At 45.2% G+C, this 8839-nt stretch overlaps 1 protein-coding gene across 1 annotated transcript; it reads right to left on the bottom strand.

Moving 5' to 3' along the window:
• Positions 1–3166: 3166 nt before the first annotated feature.
• Positions 3167–7847, bottom strand: LOC112074447 (glutamate receptor ionotropic, NMDA 3B-like). The gene is made up of 5 exons (XM_024141627.1): positions 7783–7847; positions 6680–7191; positions 6426–6577; positions 4939–5081; positions 3167–3272 (listed from the first exon to the last, which is right to left on the bottom strand). The coding sequence occupies exons 1-5, from the start codon at positions 7845–7847 to the stop codon at positions 3167–3169; spliced, it is 978 nt and encodes a 325-aa protein (XP_023997395.1).
• Positions 7848–8839: the final 992 nt, after the last annotated feature.

Genomic DNA, 8839 nt, shown 5'->3' with positions numbered 1-8839 from the left:
ACACCATGTTTATGGACCACTGTGACATGTTACATTAGGCTGTTACTCTCTGACCAGCCTCTTCCATGGTGTAACACCATGGTTTATACACTGTGATCTGTTAACATAGGTTTTACTCTCCGACCAGTCTCTTTCCAATTTAACACCATGTTATGACACTGTGGACCCGTTTTACATTAGGCTGTTACTCTCTGAGACCAGCCTCTTCGCAATGTAACACCATGGTTCATCACACTGTGGACATGTTACAGTTAGGCTGTACTCTCACTGACCAGCCGCTCCATGTAAACACCATGTTTTTATACACTTACTGTTTACATTAGGCTGTACTCTCCTGACACCTCTTCCATTGTAACACCATGGTTTTTCATGACACTGTGGACATGTTTACAATTAGGGTACTCTCCGGACCAGCCATCTTCCATTGTAACACCATGGGTTTATGACAACTTGATCTGTTATACCCATTGGGCGTGTTACTCTCCCACCAGCTCTTTCCATTGTACCACCATCGTTTATGACACGTGGACATGTTTAAACATTAGCTTTACTCTCCACCAAGACCCTCCAGTGGTAAACCATTTATGACACTGTGGACATGTTTACATTAGCTTACTCTTACCAGCCTCTTCCATTGTTAACACCATGGGTTTTATGACACTGTGCGATCTGGTTTAACATTAGCTGTACCTTCCGACCAGCCTCTTTCCATCGTAACCACCATGCGTTATGACACTGGGATCTGGTTAACATTAGGCTGACTCTGGGCCGACCAAGCCTCTCATTAACAACCATGGTTTATGACACTGTGGAATGATAATATACTATAGGCAGTACTCTTGACCAGCCTCTTCCATTTTGTAACACCATGCGTTATGACACTGGGATCTGTAACAATAGCTTTACTACTCTCCGACCAGTCCTTTCTTCCATGTAACACCATGGTTTTTATGACACTGTGGCCCTTGTTAACAATTAGCTTTACTCTCGACCAGCCTCTTCCATGTAACACCAATGGGGTTTATGACACTGGGGATCTGTTAACATATAGGCTGTACTCTACTAGACCAGCCTCTTCATTATTACAACCATGGTTATGACACTAGTGGACATGTTTACATTGGCTGTACTCCTGACCAGCCTCTTCCATTTGTAACACCATGGTTTATGACACTTGGACATTCGTTTACATTAGGCTGTACTCTCTGACCACCTCTTCCATTGATTAACACCATAGGTTTATTGACACTGTGACATGTACATCTACAGGCTTGTACTCTCCGAACCAAGCCCTCTCCAGTAACACCATGGGTTTTATGACACTGTGGTGTTACTTAGCTCTTTGGTTACTCTCCGACCAGGCCTCTTCCATTGTAACACCATGGTTAGACACTGTGACATGTTTACTAGGGCTGTACTTCTCCGGACCAGCCTCTTCCATATGTAACACCATGGTTATGACACTGTGGAATCTGTTTACTTAGCTGTAGCTCTCCGACCAGCCCTCCTTCCATGTAACACCATGGTTTGACACTTGGAACATGTTTATACATAGGCATTGTCCTCTCTGAACCGCCTCTTCCATTGTTTAACACCCATGGTTTATGACATCTGTGGAGATGTTTACATATTAAGGCTGTAATGTCTCACTGTAACCACTGACCTGCTCTCTTCCATTGTTAACACCAATGTGTCATGACCTGTCTGGACCTGTTACACATTAGTGCTTTTTTACTCTACTGACCCAGCCTTCTTCCATTGTATAACACCAATTCGGTTTGATGGACACAGCTTTGTGGACATTACATTAGGCTGTTACTCTCGACCAGCCTCTTCCATTGGTACACCATGATGGTTATGACACTGTGGAACTTGGTTTACAGTTACGGCGTGTACTCTCGTCCGACCAGCCTTACCATTATGTAACACCATGGGTTTTATGGACACTGTGTGATCTTGTTAAATTAGGCTGTACCTCTCCGACCAGCCTCTTCCATTTGATAACACCGTAATGGTTATGACACTGTGGAATGTGGTAACATTAGGCGTTAGCTCTACCGAACCAGCCTCTCTCCTTGTAACACCATGGTTTATGACACTGTGGACATTGTTACATTAGGCTGTACTTCTCCGACCGCCTCTTCCCATTGTAAACACCATGGTTTTATGACACGGTGGATCTGTTTAATTAGTGCGGTATCTCTCCGACCATCCCTCTTCCTTGTAACACATGGTTCTATGACATGTCCATGTACAATTTAGGCTTGGTATCATCGGATCACGACCTTATCTACTCTTCCATTATCCTAACCCGACACCACACCACCATTCCATGACCACGGAACACCTGTAACCATCATCCAGCTACCATCCACCAGCCCCTACCATTGCATACACCACCATGGCTAACCATGACATGTACACCAAACATTCCTTCTGATTTTCCAAGTTGTCAGGTGTATTCCTCCATTGTTCAATAAATGTAGATTGATGCTGTGCAGCTCCATATATATGCTTCCAAACTTGCAATTGGTTAATCGAATTGTGATTCCTATTTCATATACATATGTCACCTGCGCAGGTACATTTGACCCATTAGCAGACATCACACACCATTTCCATTCATAGATATTTAGGGTATACATGTATTCTGATGATTCATTGAATGGATCATTTTGCATGACTGACGGCTCAAAACTGATGACCAGAATGTTTAAAAGAAGTTTGAAGAGATATGACAATTTCACGCGAGAAACGAACTCATTCAGCTATCTCAGCAAGTCCTGTAGCAATGCTAGTTATGTTGCAAATTGCTAGTAACAATTGATTACTTCCCTTTTGCACACTGTGCCAAACACATCATTTGCTTATAATGAATAAGAAATTCAAATCTCGGATAGTGAACAAGAAACTAATTGCTTCAGCGATTTGAACTTATTGTTTTGAAAAAAAATATTCTCATGTGGAGAATTAAGCCAAAGCGATGAGGAGGAAGAAAACTGTAAACGCTGGAGACGTGGGGGAATTAAGAGCTAAATGAAAAATTTAGTCATAACACGCCACTGGGTGGGTAACTGGATCTTTGTGTTAGGCAACAACTGTGTGTGGTCCTTACTATTAGCATGATCCACTCCCGTCTGGTGTGCGTGTGGTTGTTTGTAACGCCTCACTTGCTAGTCATGCATGGCAGAGAACTCTCCTCATTGTTAGTCCTCTGCAGAGCTCTCCTGACTGTCCCAAACCTGAACCCACGGGAGATGGTGGTGCAATAGCTGGGGGAAACAGGAGGGTGGAGAGGGAGGGGAAGGGAGGGAGAGAAGAGGGGATATTTTAAGGTAACGGAAGAGATAACATAAGAAAAAGGATGGTGATAGTGCACATCAGTAAATTGAGAATACCACGGTAGGACTGAAAAAGTATCCACATTAAAAAAATGAGAAGGCCCCGTACACAGGAATATTGTCTCCCCAGTGGGAGATTTTACAATATTTCAACTCACAGTCTTTCGTATGTCAACAGGTATCAAAGCGTTCTAGTTGAAACATTTTAATTGGTGTTCAGGAATAAAAACACTGTGGGAGAAGCAATTCTGGTGACGGGCCCCTCTCTTTTTTATTACCAAGGAGGAATACACTTATCATTGTCTGAATCATATAGCACCATGTAACTTACCCTGATCCAGCTGTTTTGTTCAATATTCAGTCATTTCATTTCCTCCACATTGATAACTCGGCTTGTGCTGTGTGTGCTAAGTAAGTGCGTTGTGGTGTGTTTGTACGTATGTAGTGCCTGTACATGCTACCTGGGTTTGTGTGCACGCCAGTGCTGGTGTGTGTGTGTGTTTTTACCTCTTCATCATAGAATCCAGACACCTGTTTCAAAGTTTTCTCCCCCCACATGACAGCAGCCAGTTTGCTGTATTAACTGGACAAACCGCAGACAGGAGATACCCACAGGTTCATCAGGAAACTTACTGGGTCCAACACTGGAGGGTCTGGGATGGAGGGGAGGAGGAGAGCGAGAGGGAGGGGAGAGAGAGAGAGAAAAGAAGAGGCAAGAGAGGAGAAGTAGAAAGGAGGAAGAGAGAGGAAGAGACGAGAAAGAGAGAAAGAAGAGAGACTGAGACGAGATAGAAGAAGAGATGTGTTTAGGGGGAGAGAGAGAGACGAAGAGCGAGGAGGATGGAGTCGAGGAGAGAGAGAGAGGAGAGATGGAGGGAGAGGAGGAGAGGAGAGAGAGAGAGACCGAGAGGAGAGATACGAGGAAGGCAGACAGGAGACGAGAACAGGGAGAGGACTAGAGAGATGAGAGAGAGGGACGAGAGGAGAGAGAAGAGAAGAAGAAAAAGAGAGAAGACAAGAGAAGAAGAGAAAAGAGAAGCAAGAAGGAAGAGAGAAGACAAAGAAAGGAAAGAAGAAAAAGACTATGTTCGGTTAAATATGTGATTATTCAAACCCTCTCCCCCATCCCACTCTCCCTATCCTCCCTCCATCGCCTTCCCCTCCATCCCTCCCCCTCCTCCCTCCATTATGCTCTCCAATCACCATCCCACCAGACCTTAGTAAGCGGAAACAAAGTGCGTACCAAACAGGATGGCGTGAGCAGAGGTTGAGGGACTAGGGAGGAGTAGGAAACACTCTGAGGCTGTTCTCCCATGAGAGTCATACCTGCGTCAACACAACACGGAGTCAGCGTTGTTGGGTGTTGGTGGTGTGTGTGTGGTGGTGTGGTGTGTGTGGTTGTGTTGTGTTGTGTTGGGGTTGTGTTTGTGTGGTGTGTGTGTAGGATCACAGACACAACAGAGGTGTAAAGGTCCCAAACACACCACACTGTGTAGTGGACATAAGTCAATAGCAGTAGTCCACTGAGAGATATAGGTCACAGACTATAATGAAACCTAATGACAGGCCATAATGAGCTATTTTAGTATTTTCTCACCAAAGGACTGTGTCCAACTCATAGACGGGAGGGAAAGAGTGCCGGTAAGATGAAGAGTGGACGAAGATGCCCACCCACAATGGACCCAATGGAGAGGAGCCACATGAAGGCCCCAATAGGGGCTGATGGGTCCTGCTACGCACCTGTGTAGTAAACCATACACACACATTAATAAACTGTTGTCCAACACACACATATCAGGTTGCAGTACAGGCAGACACACAGGCAACAGGCAACAACACACACCAAACACACACAACACCACACACACACACACACACACACACACACACACACACACACACACACACACACACACACACACCACAACACCACACCACCACCCAACACACCACACACCACACACACACACACACACACACACACACTCTCACTCAACCAGTATTCCCCAGCAGAGGATAGAGTAGAATGGAGAGGTGAAGTCTATAACTACTTGCTCCTGGCTAATGTTGATGGCGAGAATGATAGCACAGCCATGATACGGCCTGTTCCACTCAAGCAGGTTCTCCCACCTAATATGAGAAACCAGGAAACATGCTACAACCTTCAGAAGGACACTATTACACATTTGCATATTCTACAATCCTTCTGCAAACATTTTTCATTAAGGTTAGGTTAAACAATCAATGTCAATATGGCATCAATTCATACTTATATTATTATACAAAACAACTATTAAACAAGAAGACAGGGACAGAACAGACAGCCGGACCAGACAGACAGACAGACAGACAGACAGACAGACAGGACAGACAGGAACAGACAGACAGACAGACAAGACAGACGACAGACAGACAGACAGACAGACAGACAGGACAGACAGACAGGCAGACAGATAGATAGATAGATAGATAGATAGATAGATAGAGTGATAGATAATAGATCGATAGATAGATAGAAGATAGATAGATAGATAGATGATAGATAGATAGATAGATAGATAGATAGATATAGTGAAGTAACAAACACCATTGTAATACAACCATATTTATCTTATTTATTTCTAACTTGTGTGCTTTAAACCATTTGTACATTTTACAAACACTGTATATATATTTAATATAACATTTGTAATGTCTTTATTGTTTGAAACTTCTGGTAATTTGTAATGCTTTACTGTTAATTTGTATTGTTTATTTCACTTTTGTATGAATATCTACCTCACTTGCTTTGCGGCAATGTTAACAATGTTTGCCCATGCGCAATAAGCCCTTGAATGATATGAATTGATAGATCAGATTAGATCAGATAGATAGATAGATAGATAGATAGATAGATAGATAGATAGATAGATAAGATAGATAGATAGATAGATAGCATAGATAGAATAGATAGTAGATAGATAGATAGACTAGATAGTAGATAGGTAGATAGATAGAAGTAGATAGGTAGCATAGGTAGATAGTAGATAGATAGATTAGATAGATAGGTAGATAGTTAGATAGGTAGAAGGTAGGATGACGTACCAGACCGGTCCACCTCCCAGTGCTGCTCATCGCTCCGTACTTCCCGTCTCCCACGATGTAAAGGTCAAAGGTGAACTTCAGGTCCTCCGACAGCTTCTCCAACAGGTCAATAACGTAACCATAGCAACACTTCCGCAGGTCCTCTGTTGGGTCTGGGGWTGTGGTCAGGACAGGACAGGGACAGGAAGGGTRAGTCCTGGTCTACTGGTCTGGAGTGATGTAKTGTAGGTARTGTGTACTGTAGGTATACTCACTGTGGTCAGTKGTGGTAGTAGTTGTATTGGTCTGGTGCAGGTGACTGAACAGTGAGTCCAGTAGATCTGAGCGGTTAGTRCTKGGGTCCAGACACAGCTGACCAGCGGGACACAGCCCATCCTCATCCACCTCTCTAGTGAACACGAAGGGATGCTCCACCAGGGTCACYAACCTTAATCTCCGGCCCGCCATCTGTAGCCCCGGCCTCCATCTCCCTCCAGGTCTGTTGTCTTTGTCCCTATCCCCTCTCTGGACCCCTAACCCAGACCCGGACCCTGTCCTCCTCCCCGGGCCTAGCCCCAGGCCAGCCCCGACCCCCAGCCCCAACACCCCCTCGTCCAGCTGTAGGCGCCCGGTGGTCCAGTGGGCCACGGTGACCCAGGACGGCTGGCCAAGAGGACCTCTCTTCAYGCTCCACACGTGGTACAGCTGGGAGGAGAGGACCTGGGAGAGAGCAGGTGCCACACGGACCGCGCCCGTAGAACCCTGGAACGACGTGTTGGAGAGGAACCTGGAGAGGAGAGAGAGAGACAGAGAGAAAGAGAGAGAGAGAAAGTGAGAGAGCGAGAGAGAAAGTGAGGGAGAGGGGAAGTTATAGTTTGAACATGTAGACATACAGATACCCAGTCTGTGCTTTCAGATTGGCTGGGTGTAATAATTGGTTGGCTGTTCCAGTCAGTCTCATTATTTTAAGTTAATGCAGTAGAGAGAGAGAGAAATTCTGTCTATCTGCCCACGGACGGACGGACGGAACGGACGAGACGGACGGAGACGGACGGACGGACGGAACGGACACACACACACACACACACAACACACACACACACACCACACACACACACACACACACACACACACACACAACACACACACACACACACACACACACACACACACACACACACACACACAACACACACACACAGACACAGCAGACAATAAAAACACACACAGAATGTTCTTTATTACTATGAGTTAATGCAGTTCATGGTGGTTGTTTCTATCTAACTGGCTCCAACATCATTAATATTCCTCTCAGTCTCCACCCAGTCCTAACGCTGCTTTACCATGGAATACATTGGTAGGCACAATTAACTCTCACACATATATCTGCTCTGGGTATCCAACCGCGCGGGGATCGTTGGGTGTGGTCTGAATTTTAACCATGCATGGATTGTTGGGCGATGTCTGGGTCATTGGTTAGTCATTGGCCGATGTTTAGGTTATCGGTTGATCGTTGGGTGATGCCTGGGTGTTGAACCTTCTGAATATTAACAATGCAGGGATCATTGGGTTAAGTCTGGAAGTTATAATGGTTCATTAAAACTCCTAAAACTGTTTTACATTTCAAAATGCATGCTGTATGTGTGTGCGTGTGTGTGTTTGTGTGTAACTGCAGAGTGTGTGTGACTGATGGTGACTTCCTTCCATTAACTCTGACAGCAGAGGAGGAAACATTAAAACTATGAATTAATACTGAGGTCGTTAACCCACCTCTACCCTCCACTCTGCACTGAATATCAATGTACCTATAGAGTGTGTGTCCTGTTTACAGCCCAACTGACTCATCAGATGTCAGACTGGTTACAGACCTCTCTCTCCCCCCCTCTCTCTCTATCTCTCTGTCCTCTCTCCCCCTCTATCTCTCTCTCTCACGCTGTCCTTCTTGCTCTCTCTCTCTCTCTCAGTTGATTTGGCAGCTGTGTCTATTGAAGGGCTGTATGGTCGATGTCACTAAGATAACAACACCCTGTTTGATCTCCTCCTCTCCTCCTCTCTCCTTTCCTCTCCTCCTCTCTCCTTTCCTCTCCTCCTCTCTCCTTTACTCACTCCGTTCCTCTGCTCCTCTCTCCTTTCCTCTCCTCCTCTCTCCTTCCTCTCCTTCTCCTCGTTCACCCCGCTCCATATTGTGGGTTGAAGTGTTGTAGTGGAATGTTGTTCTAAACAGAAAGAAGGCCGAGCGACAGCGTGTAGCTTCACACACTTTGGTGAGAAAACGTAAAGCCCATTTATGCTTCTTGCAGAATCCAAGGCCTGTCCTGTTATTAGTCTGTGACTTAAATCTCAGTGGATACTGCTATGACTTACAGCCATGTCATCATCAACACACACAGCTGTGGGTGGTTGGGACCTTTACAACTCTGTTTGTCAGTGTGATC

The sequence above is a fragment of the Salvelinus sp. IW2-2015 genome, unplaced genomic scaffold (assembly GCF_002910315.2).
Source record: "Salvelinus sp. IW2-2015 unplaced genomic scaffold, ASM291031v2 Un_scaffold2639, whole genome shotgun sequence".
NCBI classification, from domain to species: Eukaryota; Metazoa; Chordata; class Actinopteri; order Salmoniformes; family Salmonidae; genus Salvelinus; species Salvelinus sp. IW2-2015.
The sequence above is the reverse complement of the archived record's forward strand: the minus strand, read 5'-3'. Positions and strand labels throughout refer to the sequence as shown.